Source organism: Gopherus evgoodei, chromosome 1, assembly GCF_007399415.2.
Source record: "Gopherus evgoodei ecotype Sinaloan lineage chromosome 1, rGopEvg1_v1.p, whole genome shotgun sequence".
In the NCBI taxonomy this organism is placed as follows: domain Eukaryota; kingdom Metazoa; phylum Chordata; order Testudines; family Testudinidae; genus Gopherus; species Gopherus evgoodei.
The window spans coordinates 51,917,688-51,935,746 of record NC_044322.1 but is presented as its reverse complement, the minus strand read 5'-3'; the positions used below and the strand labels follow the sequence as shown (position 1 = coordinate 51,935,746).

At 38.8% G+C, this 18,059-nt stretch overlaps 1 protein-coding gene across 1 annotated transcript in view; it reads left to right on the top strand.

The window, feature by feature from the left end:
- Positions 1–17,736, top strand: part of MRPS31 (mitochondrial ribosomal protein S31) — a 35,407-nt gene extending 17,671 nt beyond the window's left edge. Inside the window, 2 exon segments of the mRNA XM_030564017.1 lie at positions 4,478–4,621; positions 15,032–17,736. Coding sequence (XP_030419877.1) covers positions 4,478–4,621; positions 15,032–15,297 — 410 coding nt within the window. The 3' untranslated portion in view covers positions 15,298–17,736.
- Positions 17,737–18,059: the final 323 nt, after the last annotated feature.

Below are 18,059 nucleotides of genomic sequence, written 5' to 3'. Positions count from 1 at the left end.
TTAAATAAAAACAACAGAAAACCCTTTAGCTGTACCACTCTATTACATCAACAGATCTCACTAGCTATGCAGGGTCAGGCCTGACTGGTGCGTGGATGGGATAGCCTTCAAAAAAATGAAAGCCAGAGTGGGTGTATGGTTTAGGGGTTAAAGCTGAGGCCTGGCTTTCCCCACTGTCATACTATGTGACTATGGTCAAATCACTAAAGTTGTCTCTACATTTCCCTTTCTGTAAATGGGTACAGTAATGCCTTGTAGGCAATGAATTAGAATTAACTGATTTTTATAAAATACTCTGAATTCCTTTGGGGAAAAAGGCACTGTTGCATTGCGAAGTGTTATAATAAAATTAAAACTAGAGGCTGTAGAAATAGTGTTGGTGATTCAGTAGATGGCATTCTTCTCTGTGGATCAGTAAAGAGCCCATTTTAGGGTTTGTGGTTTTGTTTTTAGGTTTGTTTTTTTTTGTTTTTTTTGTTTTTTTTGGTAAGAAGAATGTTAGTTCAACTGCTTTGGCCAGCTTCTAGTTTGGGTAATTTTGTCTCCATTAATTTCTCCCTGCAGTTTCAATTGTATAGCTTATTTATTTCTTGTACTAAAATGTCAGATAGTGCCGTTTCATAGATTGTAAGGCCAAAAGGGACCACTGTGATCATCTAGTCTGATCTCATGTATATCACAGTCCATACGTAGAACTGCCCCCAAATAATTCCTAGATAATTTAGAAAAACATCCAGTCTTGATTTAAAAACTGTCGGTCATGGTGGATTCACCACCACTCAGGGTAAATGGTTCAAATGATTAGTTACTCTAACAGTTTACACCATATTTTCAGTCTGAATTTGTCCAGTTTCAGTTTCCAATCATTGGATCATGTTATACCTTTCTCTGCTAGATTGAAGAGTCCATTATTAAATATTTGTTCCCCATATAGATACTTAGTCACTCCTTCACCTTCTGTTTGTTCAGCTGGACAGATTGAACTCTTTAGTCTGTCACTAGAAAGCATGTTGTCTAATACTTTAATCCTTCTTGTGACTATTCTCTGAACCCTCTTCAATTTATCAACGTTCTTCTTGAATTGTGGACACCAATATTCAAGCAGCAGTACCCATGTTCAATACAGAGATAAAATAACCTCTCTGCTCCTACTTGAGATTCTACTGTTTATGTACCCCAGGATTGTATTAGCTCTTTCTGGCCCCAACATCACACTAGAAGCTTATGTTCAGCTGATAATCCACCAGTATCCCCAAATCTTTTTCAGACATGGGGCTTCCCAAGAGAGTGTTCCATATTGTCAAGCAGCTGCTGATTTTACTCAATGCAGTGACCTTTGGGATGGAACGTGAGCACTGTTTAACAAAATACTGCAATTATCTTCTTTAGGAATCAAATTAGTATATATGTTAGATTATTAGGTTTTTAAAAATCAGCCCATTTTTACTATGTTGCACATTCTGAGTTTATATATATTCTTTTAAATTACCCTTCCAAAAATCCAGATTCAGATGGCTAAATTTTGGGTTGAATCAAGCATGTTCAGGCATAATGACTGGTGTTTATAGTTGTTTTTATAAGTAACCCTTTGAACTAGCTTGTACACAGCCCTATAAAAAGCAGAACTGCAAATGTTATTTATACTATTTAAAGACCCATATACTATTTATGTATTCCCTAATTTATAAATAGACCTTAGCACAAGTAAAACTTGAAGAAAGCAAGTGAACTTTATGGGATTTGTCATAAGATATCAACAAGGATGCCTATTTCAGTTTTTAACAGCATTTCCTTGTTTAATTCCCAATAGTGTTGAGGAAAGCTACAATAGATTTCAAGCCAGAAGCCATATTATACAACTGTACTGACTAAAACTCTCATTGCAAAACAGTTTTTTTTCCTTAATAGCAGGAAATACCAATAAGATATTTGATTTCTTAAGTTATTTCCCCTTGTTTTCTTGTTAGTTCATATTAGTGCAGATATTGAACTAAAATGTTGTTTAAACCCACTATGAATGCAAGTTCCTTGTTTTGTGTTGAATATTTATTTTGAAATTCTGAATATTAAGTGGAAAATCAAGGGAAGGTTGTTAAATCTGTAGAGAGAGGAGCATTTTACACTATGCTGTTTTCTGTTCCATAAAGGTAAACATAAGGTTGTTTTGCATCCAGCAGACACACCATGCTTGTAAACTTAAACTCTGGGTCATTCTTTTAAAGAAGATTAATTAGTAGAAAATTATCAGAATATAATTACTTAAAGGATAAAGTAGAAGCAATGATTCCTTTATAATTAATGTTGTAACTCGATTTTCATTACATCTTTTTTGGGTATCCTTCTAACATCTCCAAACAAAAGAATATTTACGTGAAAATGGTTAACTGATGGGTATGGCTGAGACAGGATTTTTCTGCCAAGTATGAATTAATTTGAGCAAGGGTTTTCTAATTTACCACCCTCAAAATAGAAATGCTCTCAAGAGTGAAAGTCTGTGTGTGTCTGTCATTTTTGTAGCAAAGGAAAGAAAGAGAAGTTAGTTTACTGGATTCAATTAGTTGATGTGGTCCACAAGACCAAAGATTAGTTCATTAGTTTTAAACTACTAACGTTTGAAATAGTAAATGTCAGAATGGCTGTGACCCGTAAACGATGTGACTTCTGAAGACTTAAGCTTTCATTTTAGGAAACTCCAGCTTTCTTTCTTGCAAAGACAAACATAAAAATGGAAACTTATTGCAAGGGAGGCTTTTCAATGGAAAGGGATAATTTTTCCTCTGAAACCAAAGTTAATTAGACAAACCATTATTAAATTGGGACACATTTTTTGAAAAAGAAGTCTTCACGGTTAGAAAATTATTGTAAGGCAGTTTGACCTGGTCTCTGCTTCCAAATACCATGCATCTTCTTGCTCTCAGGTAGTGGACCTTCATCTGTTGTAGATGGGCAATGGCTTGTTTTGTGTGCCTGAGAATGAAAAGAAATTAAGCAGGAAGGAATGTCTCAATGAGTAAAAAAGCTGGGTGAGATGAGCACTGCTGCAAGTTATGTAAATGCTAGACATGAAGCCAAGAGATGACTAAATGAATAGGACTCATAACATATAATGCTTTGGCCGAATTCCAAGGATGTTGGTGGGTTGAGTGAGCTATCGAGGGAATACTAGAATATTTTAGACAGGATTGTTTAATGGAAGAGATGAATGGAGTTTTTTTAGCACTTATGAAAGCAAAGTAAACTGTCTGAAGAAGTAACTGCTTCAAAATTGATCTTTTAAGAGTGCCTAAGAAAATGCAAAATTATAATTTTTATATATAATCTATAAAATTTGCATATAGTATTTAATATATATTTATGTGTGTGTTAAATTTTCTCTCTCAAAATATATGCACACACACACACACACACACACACACACTATTTTACAGCACTTCACTGTTGAGGTAGAAAGACGTGGGCCTAATTTTTCAAAAGTGACCAGTGATTTTGGGTGTCCAGCATGAGACATCTGAAAGAGTCAGACCCCTTTAAATCATGTCAAGTTGGACACCCAAAATCTCTAGTCGCTTCTGAAAATTTAGGCCATAGTCCCGGTCTCAGAGTTCACAATGTAATCTTAGATAGCGTGATGTGATGACTGACTGAGGGATGACAAACACGGAGGGGACAGGGTGTGGGAGAATGAGCATTATAGTGATAGAAGTTACTCAGATCAGTCATGTGCATGTCCTTGAGTATAGCTAATATATTTTTTATCATTTAATATTAATGATGACAGTCTCATTTATTGTGGGCATAATAAAAGATGTGAGTTCTGAGATTATTTATGGTATATTCTATGAAAGGGGACAACATTTAAGGTAGTGAGATAAATGGGAAGTCAGGATTTCTCAGTTTTCTATGCTAGATTATTGACTCTGGCATCCAAAAATCTCAACTGGTAGAAAAGCTGGGCCACCAAACAAGATGGGCGAGGTTCATAGTAAACAATTGGGAACATTTGCAGATGTGGGCTGCCTTGCTGAATGAGAGCATGATCATGAAATACCAGGAAATACTTTAGAGTAAACAAGGTCCTCTTGTCTTTAATAAAGAGTACATAGACCAAGTTCAGAATTTGACGAGTTAAATATAAAAACTTGTGACTAACAAAAAGCAGCCAAAAAGTGTCAAAAACAGCAACTGTCACACAATGGAAAAAGTTAATTCCTATTCTTAACATTTGGGAAAGGGGTTGAAATAACTTAGCTGCAATTTTGACAGATCAGTAGGCTAGTTTAATAGTCCTTTGAGAATTCAGTGGGCTTTCATTGCAAAAGCACACCATGAAATATGGTATTAATTGGTACAACTTAAAATAATGTATGTGTGAAAGGACTAGCCTTCATTAAGTTTGATAATCTTAAACAAAATATGCTTAAGTCAATAATTCTCTGGCAAACTTACAGGTCTGGAGTATCTTTTTTTTCTTATTTAGAGTCTTCACCTTCACTCTGGGATCTGGAACTTGCTAATCAGATTGCAGCAGTAAATCAAAAGCCACCTCGGAATGGGTTTGAAGAGATGATCCAGTGGACAAAAGAGGGAAAACTGTGGGAGTTCCCTATTAATAATGAGGCGGGTAAGCGTACTGTAGCTTTTGTGGTCTCTTTATATTTGTAGAGAATTAGAGCACCAACACTAATACTTCAGAGTTTTAATAATGTATTTCAGGTATGCCTCTACATACAATAGTTTACTAATGTTTTTGCTCAAGTAAGCAACTTTAAGCTGTCCTAAATTAGTGAAGCCTCAGATGAAGACATCCTGGAAATTTTGCTATTAGATCCTAATCAAAACTTTAAGGAAAACAGTTTAAATATTAAAATGAGTTGGGGGAAGAAGCATGATGAAATTGTGATCACTGAACAGGTCTAGGGCTGTGGCTTGAAATTGCTTAAATCCAGCCAAGCTCACTGGTTCTTAGTAGGATTTTGTAGCTAGAGAGTTTCTGCTACTTATATAGCCACTCTAAAGCTAACAAATCAAATATAAAAAGGAAACTAACCCCACAAATCATTTACATTTTGATATAGTTTAAATGCTTTCATTGGCGTTTACCCCAGATGCAAACCCCAAGAGGTCACCCAGCTACATAAGATACTACTACTTACTATGGCATTTGGGTTACAGATTGATATAATAAGCCATAAAGCCAGTGTCTTTAGTAAGATCATGGTTTTTAGTGTCTAGTGAAATTATGGATATCTCCACAGCTACAATGTTCATCACCTCCCACAACACAGCTTTCAAGATCCAGGGATCCTACACATGCCTAACACATGCAGTGTACATCATCCAATGCACTTCCATAGCAAAATATTAAGACAAAAACACACTATCACCTGTGGGTGAACATTTTTCACAAAACGATTGCTCTATCTCACCTTCCAGTCCTCATCCTCAAAGGAGACATTAAAAACCATGGTCTTAATAAAGCACTGGATTCATGGCTTGTTACAACAATCTGTATCCCACTAACTCCCCTTCTTCCTCTGTTACTACAGGGGTATAAACTGGCCACTTCATCTTGAATGGTCCCTTAGATTATGTACTGAATACTTACTCTAAACTATCTGTTCAGTCTTGTAGTTAGCTGTGACGTACTAAAGTCCCTTTTCCAGACCTGAGGAAGAGCTCTTAGGTGCTCAAAAAGCTTGTCTCTCTCACCAAGATATATTGCCTCACCCACATTGTCACTCTAATATCCTGGAACTGACATGGCTACAGCAACGCTGCATACAACAATTTACTGAATATTACAGGCCGATTGTTCCCTTAGGCCTGTCCATTTCATAAGCAAAATCAAAGTCACAACATTGAGCTGTTCCAACAGTCTTACTGGCTGGACATAAATTATACAGTACATAAGTAAACCTCTCCTTTTTTATAGAAGTATCTATATGTGAAGTTAAACAACAAACATATAAAGAACCTCATGGAAGAGGAAATGCAGATATACGGAAAGTGTGTGAACATTCTTTAGATAGGGTTTTAATAGCTGCAGAAAGTTTGGCAGTGGTCTTAAATCATTAAAGACATAACACATAACAGGTTGGTTTCTGGAGGCGATACTCCTTGAAAATCTGCCATTCTGTGTAGAGTTGTAAATTGCATAATGTGGTTGAGCTGTTTCTTAATGTTCTCGTCCTGTTTTGGTGGTTTCTTAGAATTTAATCATTGCTTCCATGAGAATCGATCCGTTCTGTTGTGCACTAATCCAAATATATGCAAGTCATGTTTTTGCAATCTTATATCACTGTAGCCACTGTGTTGTAATGTGGCTGGAACCCTGCTGTCTGGGGGTAGTGAATTAGCAAGGAGTCTTCACATATACTTAAGCAAGAATCTTTATTGATTTGTCCACAAAAATTAGTCATGTGGAAAATGCCAACAGAGAGCTCCAAAATTTATCATAGGTCGGGTTGCAAAAATCAGGCCAATAAATTCCATCCTATCAAAGCGCCAACTCTGTTTACAGGTCATTAATCACATCAGGTACATCAAAGTGAAATAGAAGGCTTGGGGAAACTCATTAAGTTGTGCCAAATTTGTTGTAATTCTAACAGAATTACAGAAAAGTGGCACTCATTACCAGTTCTAATTCTAGATTTTGTATCCCTGTCTCTTCAGTAACATTACCTTCCATCACCTAGTTCTGTACCAAGAAATAGAGGTTTTCTTTTTATATATCATAAGCCTGTGGTTATACACTTTAATTTTGCTTAGGACTGTATCTGTTGTGGGAACAGATGTTTAACTTGGAGCATTATAGTGGTACCCCAGTTCTTAAACTTTTAAATAAAATATAGATAGGAAAGAAAAAGTATGCAATTACTTTTTCAGACATCCTTCTGAAGCATCCATGTCCCTTTTTAAAATGGCTTGAGCTGTACGTCCGTGCCTTGATCACATGACTTCTGAATAACTCACTGGGTAAATAGGACAAAACACATCTTGGTTCTCTCCCATATATAAGTGCCTCATTTTGAAGAACCAATTCTTCTGGATCATTGGTGCGTCAGGGGTTGCCACTGTTGTAGTGATAGGGTTAAAGGAAATCTTTGCAAACATGTAATGGCATCTGGCAGCTTTTATATGCAGAAGTTCCACCAGTCATATGTTAGCTGTTTCAGTAATTCTCTTAAATGGTTTTGGCTCAATTAAATGCCAAACTGTGAAGCTATCACATATTTCTTCTACTTCCTTCCCAAATTGCAAGAGTTCATGTTTTGGGGTTAGGAAGGAGCACTACTACTAGACAGACATAGAAATTTTTTAATTTAAAAAAAGGTAGAAAAGGGCAAAAAATGTTGGCCAGCATTTTTAAGATCTGAAAAACTTATTTGCCCATTTCCAAAACTCTGATCAGGTTTGATATCTATACTTGGAACTAGTGACTATATAACCCTACCAAAAGTACCCTTAAACTTCTGTAGGAAGCTACTCATTTAGTGTATAGAACACAGAGGACTTAGAATGAGAACATTTTGGCCTGGTCTACAGTACGTGTTTAAACTGAATTTAGCAGCGTTAAACCAATTTAACCCTGCACCCGTCCACACAACGAGGCCCTTTATATCAATATAAAGGGCTCTTTAAACCAGTTTCTGTACTCCTCCCCGACGAGAGGAGTAGCGCTGAAATCGATATTGCCGTTCGGATTAGGGTTAGTGTGGCCGCAAATCGACGATATTGGCCTCCAGGCGGTATCCCACAGTGCACCATTGTGATCGCTCTGGAAAGCAATCTGAACTCGGATGCACTAGCCAAGTAGACAGGAAAAGCCCATCGAACTTTTGAATTGCATTTCCTGTTTGCCCAGCGTGGAGCTCTGAACAGCACGGTTGGCGATGCAGTCCCAAATCCAAAAAGAGCTCCAGCATGGACCGTACGGGAGATACTGGATCTGATCGCTGTATGGGGAGACAAATCTGTTCTATCACAGCTCTGTTACAGAAGACAAAATGACAAAGCATTTGAAAAAATCTCCAGGCTATGATAGACAGAGGCCACAGCACAGTGCTGTGTGACAAGTGTAACGGAAAGCCAAAGAGTCAAATGAAAGCTCATGGAGCGAAGGAGGGGGTACTGAGGACTCCAGTTATCCCACAGTCCCCGCAGTCTCCGAAAAGCATTTGCATTCTTGGCTGAGCTCCCAATGCCTGTAGGGTCAAACACATTGTCCGGGGTGGTTCAGGGTATATCTCGTCAATTAACCCCCCCATTACTCCCCATGAAAGAAAAAGGAAAAAAATCGTTCCTTGACTTTTTTCAGTGTCACCATATGTCTGTTGCATGCTGCTGGTAGACACAGTGCTGCGGCACTGAACAGCAGCATCCTCTTCCCTCCCCTCCCCAGTGGCAGATAGTACAGTACAAAATGACTGATACCTGTCCTCATCATCTTGTGAGTGCTCCTGCCTGGCCTTGGTGAGGTCGGCCGGGGGCACCTGGGTAAAAGTAGGAGTGACTCTCGGTCATTCCCAGCAGATGGTACAGAACAGCTGGTAACCGTCTTCATCATAGCATCTGGAGGCTGAGCTCCATCAGCACCTTCCCCCCCCCCCTTTTCATGTGTAAAGAAAAGATTCTGTACTGCCTGGACTATCATAGCAGCTGGAGGCTGCCTCCCCCTCATTTTATCTCATTAAAAAGTCAGTGTTTCTTATTCCTGCATTCTTTATTAATTCATCACACAAATGGGGGGACATTGCAACTGTAGCCCAGTAGGGTTGGGGGAGGAAGGAAGCAACGGGTGGGATTGTAGCAGGGGCAGCCCCTAGAATGGTATGCAGTTCATCATTTCTGTGGGATCTGACATGGAGCAGCTGTGCTCTCTGGTACACTGGTTCTCTAGTACACTTGCCCCATATTCTAGGCAGGACTGACTCTCTGTTTAGATAAAACATAAAGGAGGGAATGACCCGGGGAGTCATTCCCATTTTTGTCTTTGCGCTCCCGGCTGACCTCAGCAAAGGCCAGCTGGGAGCACCCATGACAGCAGCAGACGGTACAGAACGACTGATAACAGTCATCTCATCGCCAGTTTATAATGGCATGGCAGACTCGTAGACTCTACGACTGGAAGGGACCTCGAGAGGTCATAGAGTCCAGTCCCCTGCCATCATGGCAGGACCAAATACTGTCTAGACCATCCCTAATAGACATTTATCTAACCTACTCTTAAATATCTCCAGAGATGGAGATTCCACAACTTCCCTAGGCAATCTATTCCAGTGTTTAACTACCCTGACAGTTAGGTTGGACATTAGGAAAAAGTTCCTAAATCTCCCTTGCTGCAGTTTAAGCCCATTGCTTCTTGTGCTATCATTGGAGGCTAAGGTGAACAAGTTTTCTCCCTCCTCCTGATGACACCCTTTTAGATACCTGAAAACTGCTATCATGTCCCCTCTCAGTCTTCTCTTTTCCAAACTAAACAAACCCAATTCCTTCAGCCTTCCTTCATAGGTCATGTTCTCAAGACCTTTAATCATTCTTGTTGTTCTTCTCTGGACCCTCTCCAATTTCTCCACATCTTTCTTGAAATGCGGTGCCCAGAACTGGACACAATACTCCAGTTGAGGCCTAACCAGCACAGAGTAAAGCGGAAGAATGACTTCTTGTGTCTTGTTTACAACACACCTGTTAATGCATCCCAGAATCACGTTTGCTTTTTTTGCAACAGTATCACACTGTTGACTCATATTAAGCGTGTGGTCTACTGTGACCCCTAGATCTTTCTGCCATACTCTTTCCTAGACCGTCTCTTCCCATTCTGTATGTGTGAAACTGATTGTTCCTTCCTAAGTGGAGCACTTTGCATTTATTTTTATTGAACTTCATCCTGTTTACCTCAGACCATTTCTCCAATTTGTCCAGATCATTTTGAATTTTGACCCTGTCCTCCAAAGCAGTTGCAATCCCTCCCAGTTTGGTATTGTCCGCAAACTTAATAAGCGTACTTTCTATGCCAACATCTAAATCGTTGATGAAGATATTGAACAGAGCCGGTCCCAAAACAGACCCCTGCGGAACCCCACTTGTTATACCTTTCCAGCAGGATTGGGAGCCATTAATAACTACTCTCTGAGTACGGTTATCCAGCCAGTTATGCACCCACCTTATAGTAGCCCCATCTAAATTGTACTTTCCTAGTTTATCTATAAGAATATCATGCGAGACCGTATCAAATGCCTTACTAAAGTCTAGGTATATCACATCCACCGCTTCTCCCTTATCCACAAGGCTCGTTATCCTATCAAAGAATGCTATCAGATTAGTTTGACACGATTTGTTCTTTACAAATCCATGCTGGCTATTCCCTGTCACCTTACCACCTTCCAAGTGTTTGCAGATGATTTCTTTAATTACCTGCTCCATTATCTTCCCTGGCACAGAAGTTAAACTAACTGGTCTGTAGTTTCCTGGGTTGTTTTTATTTCCCTTTTTATAGATGGGCACTATATTTGCCCCCTTCCAGTCTTCTGGAATCTCCCCCGTCTCCCATGATTTCCCAAAGATAATAGCTAGAGGCTCAGATACCTCCTCTATTAACTTCTTGAGTATTCTAGGATGCATTTCATCAGGCCCTGGTGACTTGCAGGCATCTAACTTTTCTAAGTGATTTTTTACTTGCTCTTTTTTTATTTTATCTTCTAAACCTACCCTCTTCCCGTAAGCATTCACTATACTAGACATTCCTTCAGACTTCTCAGTGAAGACTGAAACAAAGAAGTCATTAAGCATCTCTGCCATTTCCAAGTCTCCCGTTACTGTTTCCCCCTTCCTCACTGAGCAGTGGGCCTACCGTGTCCTTGGTCTTCCTCTTGCTTCTAATGTATTGATAAAAAGTCTTCTTGTTTCCCTTTATTCCCATAGCTAGTTTGAGCTCATTTTGTGCCTTTACCTTTCTAATCTTGCCTCTGCATTCCTGTGTTATTTGCCTATATTCGTCCTTTGTAATCTGACCTAGTTTCCATTTTTTATATGACGCCTTTTTATTTTGTAGGTCACGCAAGATCTCGTGGTTAAGCCAAGGTGGTCTTTTGCCACATTTTCTATCTTTCCTAACCATCGGAATAGCTTGCTTTTGGTCCCTTAATAGCGTCCCTTTGAAAAACTGCCAACTCTCCTCAGTTGTTTTTCCCCTCAGTCTTGATTCCCATGGGACCTTACCTATCAGCTCTCTGAGTTTACCAAAATCCGCCTTCCTGAAATCCATTGTCTCTGTTTTGCTGTACTCCCTTCTACCCTTCCTTAGAATTGCAAACTCTGTGATTTCATGATCACTTTCACCCAAGCTTCCTTCTACTTTCAAATTCTCAACGAGTTCCTCCCTATTTGTTAAAATCAAGTCTAGAACAGCTTCCCCCCAGTAGCTTTTTCAGCTTTCTGAAATAAAAAGTTGTCTGCAATGCAGTCCAGGAACTTATTGGATAGTCTGTGCCCTGCGGTGTTATTTTCCCAACATGTATCTGGATAGTTGAAGTCCCCCATCAATAGGGATGGTAACCGACTCTGCTACCTTGCAAAGGCAAATGAATGCTGCTGTGTAGCACTAAAGTACTGCCTCTGTCAGCAGCATCCAGTACACATACAGTGACAAAAGGCAAAACGGACTCCATGGTTGCCATGCTATGGCGTCTGCCAGGGCAATCCAGGGAAAAAGGGCGCGAAATGATTGTCTGCCGTTGCTTTCATGCAGGAAGGAATGAGTGACGATATTTACCCAGAATCACCCGCAACTCTGTTTTTGCACCATCATGCATTGGGATATCAACCCAGAATTCCAATGGGCGGGGGAGACTGCGGGAACTATGGGGTAGCTACGGGATAGCTACCCACAGTGCAATGCTCCAGAAATTGACGCTAGCCTTGGTACATGGACGCACACCGCCGAATTATTGTGCTTTGTGTGGCTGCGTGCACTCGACTTCGTATAATCTGTCTTACAAAACCGGTTTATGTAAAATTGGAATAATCCTGTAGTGTAGACGTACCCTAAGTTTTGTGTTTATATAGCACTTAGCACAATGGGGTCCTCTCCCATGACTAGGGCTTATAGAGACACTACAATAATACAAAAATAATAATAGTCGCTGCCTTCCTATTTCACTATTGCTTTGTTCAGATTCTTTTAATAGAAATCGGTCAATTTCTCTCAGACTTTTATGACCAACAGATTACAAGAATATTTTAAGGGGGACCCTAGAATCACGAACAATAACTATCAGGATTTCCTGATTCAGGAAACCACAAAATATTGGGGGAGAAAAGGAGAATTGGAACCCATTGTTGTTATAATTGGAGGATTCCTAGTATTCACAAAGTGGATTTGAGTTTCCAAGCCCAGCGGAAATATGCCTTTTAAAGCCAATATGATCAGTGAAGAAAATGTTAGCTTCTGGGAAGAGGGAAACATCTGGTTTCTCTTTCAAGGACAAGGGAGATAAAGGGGATGGGTAGCTGGTATTGATAAACACTGCATATATTACTGATGATGCAGTGTAGAAAAATAGACATCCTTTTGCAGCTTTTTTTAGGAATTGCAGTGTCTGAAGGAAAAACAGGAAGGAAACTATGGTTACTTTGCGAGTATGGTGTACAAGTTGAGAGATACTTCCATGTTACAGTGCTGGGCTGCTAGAGGTTTGGAAGAAGCTGACATGCCATTAATCCTTGCACTAATATGTCTGTCTTTATTATCTGACTTTCATTTTGATGATTAAGGTTATTGCCAAATATGTCATATCCTGGTTAGTATCTAAATAATTTTACATTCATTCCTGTTTTATTACCTGGAAGTATTTACCTGCAATATAGTCAATCCTTTCCGATAATGCAAAGAGAGTTTTCTTTACTACAAATATAAGAGAGAATGAATGTAAACCTGCAAATAGTACAAATTCCAGTCTTCAATATTATGTTCTACTAAGATGACATGCACCAAACTAATGTGCTAATGTACAGAGATGTTTTTTCATGATAGGTCACTCTAGTTCTAAGGGGTTTGGCTTGTAAAAGGGTTAGGTGTATTTGAATCACTTAAATACTTTTAAATGTTCTCTTATAATGTGGGAAACTGTAATGCTTATTCACAGCTATGTGAAGGATTAATAACACTCATAATAAGTGATATGCAAGCTTCCACAAATAACTTTGCCAGTATCTCTGTTACTACGGTAGTGATCATTGGCATAAACATTTTTGGGCTTAATTTTATCAAATTGTTGGGTTTGGGATGTAGGCAAGTATCTACTAGATCTTTAACTTAAGTCCAATGGACTTGACTTCCCTTTTTGTTTTGTTTTTTAACTATCTTGTTCATCTATAAACAAACATTTTACTGTTCTGTAGTCTTTAGAAATGTATTACAGCATTCATGATAGTTAATTTTATACCTTATCAAATAATTACATTAATTAGTGACAGGTTCTTTTATCAGCTGAAGCGGGGAAAAAAATCTCTGTGCAGTCACAGACCCTCGTCTGTCTTGATTTCTGGATTGGTAGTATGGCCAAATCTCATGGTATTTCTGAGACAATCCCTTTTTTCTATACATATTTGAGTTTGTAGACCTCAAGATCTTACACTAGGGGTCTGCAACCTTTCAGAAGTGCTGTGCTGAGTCTTCATTTATTCACTCTCATTTAAGGTGTCGCATGCCAGTAATACATTTTAATGTTTTTAGAAGGTCTCTTTCTATAAGTCTATAATATATAACTAAACCATTGTTGTATGTAAAGTAAATAAGGTTTTTAAAATGTTTAAGAAGCTTCATTTAAAATTAAATTAAAATGCAGAGCCTCCCCGACCGGTGGCCAAACCCAGGCAGTGTGAGTGCCACTGAAAATCAGCTCGTGTGCCGCCTTCGGCACCCGTGCCATAGGTTGCCTACCCCGTCTTACCCTTTGATTTGTGTGTCCTCTGAACACCAGTGTCAAAATACAGAGCAAAAAACAGTGAAATCCACTAGAAAGAGGCCTGAAATCACTACTTGATTGATCTTGAGGCATTTTTGGTGAAAGGTCTGTAACAAACCACTATGCCACCTAGCTGTGAGATGGAATGCTTTTTAATGTAATATTTTTGCATTCATCACTGCGAAAGGTAACATCTGACAAAACTTGCAAAATCTTACAATTGTGTGTACCTCGATCTATTTGTATTTTTATGATTGCAAAAGTCTGGAATGGGTTAAAAGAAGTGTTTAAAAACATTCCCTGTTTCAAATTTAATAGTAAAATACCTAAAATTATGAAATATAATGAACATACACCTCTACCTTAATATAACGCTACCGATATAACATGAATTCGGATATAATGTGGTAAAGCAGCACTCGGCTGGGGGGTGGGGGGCGCGGGGCTGGGCTGCGCACTCTGGTGGGTCAAAGCAAATTTGATATAATGCGATTTCACCTATAACGCGGTAAGATTTTTTGGCTCCTGAGGACAGTGTTCTATCGAGGTAAAGGTGTATAAGCATGGAACTCATTCAAATAACAAATACTTTTGAAGGTAGGCTTGTTCAGTTTGTACTACCTTAAAATATTGCTAGCAGCCCAGTGTTCATAGCCCATAACAAACCAGCATTTGCATGTAGTTGAAGAAAACAGGGTTTTTTGGTAAGGAAATGGATTTCAGAGTCAGGCATCAATGGCATTACCAAATATGAATTATAGGTAAAAATTGCCCTCTTAAAGAGAAACACAAAATGAAAATAGAGTTGTGGATGTTGGCATGACATCTGTGCACTGAAATCTCTTATTTGGGGAGGACAGGGGTCGAAGTGTGTGTTGGACCTCACCACAGTCCCCTTCCATTCCACTGCAGGGTGGGGTTTTTTTTGGGGGGGTGGGGGTGGGGGAGGTACAGCACTGAACTATTAATTCTACCAAGTAGAAGGAGTTTACATGCAACACTTCGTGAACACACACAAGGCAAACTGAAATTATGATGATATAAGTGTCTTGCAATTCACGTTATAGGTATTGAAGATGATGTTGAATTTCATGAACATATCTTTCTGGATAAATACCTAGAAGATTTTCCCAAGCAAGGACCTATTCGCCACTTCATGGAACTAGTGACCTGCGGGCTTTCCAAGAACCCATATCTAAGTGTTAAACAAAAAGCTGAGCATATTGAATGGTTCCGGGATTACTTCCAGGAAAAGGAGGAACTTCTTAAGGAGATTGATGATCATGAGAAAGAAACAGACATTAGTCTTGAAAAGAAGAGTCTATCAAAGTAACACGTGATCATTTTAAAAAAACCCATTGTGTCAGTGCATAGTAAAACATTGTAAACACCTGATTTGAAAGATGTAATTGTATGAACTTCAAAAAAAAAAAAAAAAAAAAAAAAAAAGCTAAAATTTGCCACTCTTCTGTTAGTTTGTATACACAAAATGGAGGAAATGGTCTGCAGCTCATAGACTGTACATAGCAAAAATGTAATTAATTCTGCAGTACAATTCCCTGATTCACCATTTAATTCATTTTAAGCCTATGCAAAATAACCAGGAAGTAGCTTTCTCAGAATGGTCTTTATTTTACTGGTTTCTGCTGTACGGTCACAGAATCTTGAGATGAAAAAAGGCCAGTAATGTCGTCGACTCCACCCCCCTGCCAATGCAGGATTGTTCCCTGTTGAATATTAATATTTTGTGTGGTTTATTTTTAAATATGCTAATTTCTGGTGGGTGATTCCACTATTTCCCTTGAGAGACTGTGTTCCGTGGCCTAACCTGGTTTACCATCAAGAAGTGGTTTTGGTTTTTTTAATCTTCTTTCCTCTCCAGAATTCCCTCCCTTCTGCTCTCTGCAGCACTTTATTATATTAAAATATTTTACATACATAATGGTAATGTACATGTCACACATTGTCAAACTGCCACTCCTGCACTCTGCCTTTTATCACAGTTACTTCTAAAATCCCAAACCTGAGCAGCTTCAAACACCTGTCACTGATTATTTTATTATTATTTTTTTTTTTAAATCAGCCTGCCACAGAAATGCCCTGGAACATGTAATTTAATCCCCACAACCAGACTGGATCAGAGTAGGCAATATTCAGTCCTACTCCAGTATCTAGATTAAGTTCTGTTTATCTCCTGCACTGCAGGGTTAGAAATGGGAGGTTCAGATCCTATCAAGAGGCATAGCGTTCTATTACTTTCTTGTTTTATAACTGTCTTCTGCTCTGTTGTACTATATTCTGTGGTGCTCAGATGTTCATGAAATAAGTTCCATGTTTTCTCTTAGATGATCCACGTTTGCACAGTGCTCCAAATCTGTTAAGCATGTTTTATGTATTTCTTGCCCTTCATGTGGCCTTCTATTATCCTTTATTCTGCCTTTAACCCAGCCTCTATTTGATGCGGTCTAGGCTACATTTGTCTGCTTTTCTAGCATATTTACAGTCTGATAATGCACTCTTTTGCACCTCTCCCCCACATCACTGTAGGAGCTGTTGGAACTGGAGGTCCTAACTTGTTCTCCATATAGTCTGTTGGCTGGTATTTCAGATACTTATTACTCCTGAAAGCCATGATACAGGAAGCAATAAATCATGCAATGGAGGCAAAACATCAGCTTTGTCATTGTGCAAATCAAATTACCTTGTGCCTAATCACTTTTTTTGTTTTTACTCAGTCACAAAAGTGCAAATGAAAGAGTCTGATCACATCTGCCTTTGAAATCAGAATTTTATTTGACATCCTGTTATCTTGTAGGGTATAGGTAAGCCTGGTTTCTTTTTTTCTTACTTTTTCTGCATGCTGGCTCTCTTTTGAAGGGAAGTGGCTTTTAAATAGGAGTAGTGAGAGAAGAGAGGTTCTAGTTCTGCAGAAATCTTCAGAGACTTCCCGCTCTTGCAGCGAGACCAAGCGGTAGCTGTAACAAAAGTATCTTTGGTGGTAGGTTTGTTTAATTTTCAGCTTAGTGCCCAGGTGTGTTTCAGGTTTACAACTACTGTACCTTGCAGACTTTCACCTAGCCAGTGATGCATGGAGCTGTTCTATGAGAGAGGCTAAAAAGAAAACGTATTACTGCTTAAATAATTCATATTGGATTTTTCCCAAAAAAAACTTGACAAAGTGACTGCAGCTACAGTAGCTTTTATTTCACTTAGAAATAATTTCTTCTGGCTTGAGTCTATCTTGACCTGCATTTTAATATGGAAGGCAGGAAATTTTCGTGGTCAATTTTAATTCTGAGGGGTTAGATGGTTTAGTTGTGTATGAGAGTACTTAATCACCAGGTGTTACGTTATGGGAACTAGACGAATGTTATCTCTTAGAAAAGATATAATAGGAGCGTAGCACTTTGAGGAACTCTCAGTGGGAGCTGCAGGGTTTCAGCACCTTTGAAAATCAAGCTGTGGCTATTTAAGAGGTTTAAATACAGTTTTGTAGTCTAACTGTAGGAAACTAGGTTGGAAGATGTTGGTCTAGGTATGTATGTATGTAAGCCTGATTGGGAATGTTCAGAGGAAATCAGGATAGTGCCAGTGGTGATGCTTTTGAGTGTCTGTATGTGGAGCTACCTCTCGTACCCAACAGAGTGTTCACAATCGATGCTCCCAGATTCTTAACTTACAGACATAAAAACTCTTTTGCAACTTAAAATACAGAGCTTGAAATGTTAGTCCTCATACTTGGATAAAACCACCTTTTTATATTGACTCTATTGGTCCCATCACAGCAATAATCTTTAAACAATGTATTAGTTTGTGGGTGAGAGATAGTCATGATTTTTTTTCAGTGATTAAATGGTGTAGATTTATTTCTGAATAGATTTCACGAGTCTGTAGGCTCTATGTAGAAAGTAGAATACCATTAATTATTTGCCATAGTGTTAAATTTTCTTTTTTTAATGTATGAAACTGAGGTCTTGTTAATGGATCACTAATGTTCTATTTTTTAGTCATCTCTAATGCTGCCATAATAATTTTGAACCATCTGGCACTTGTGCATCTGCCAATTCTATTTTGTGTGTAGACTGCACTTGTCAC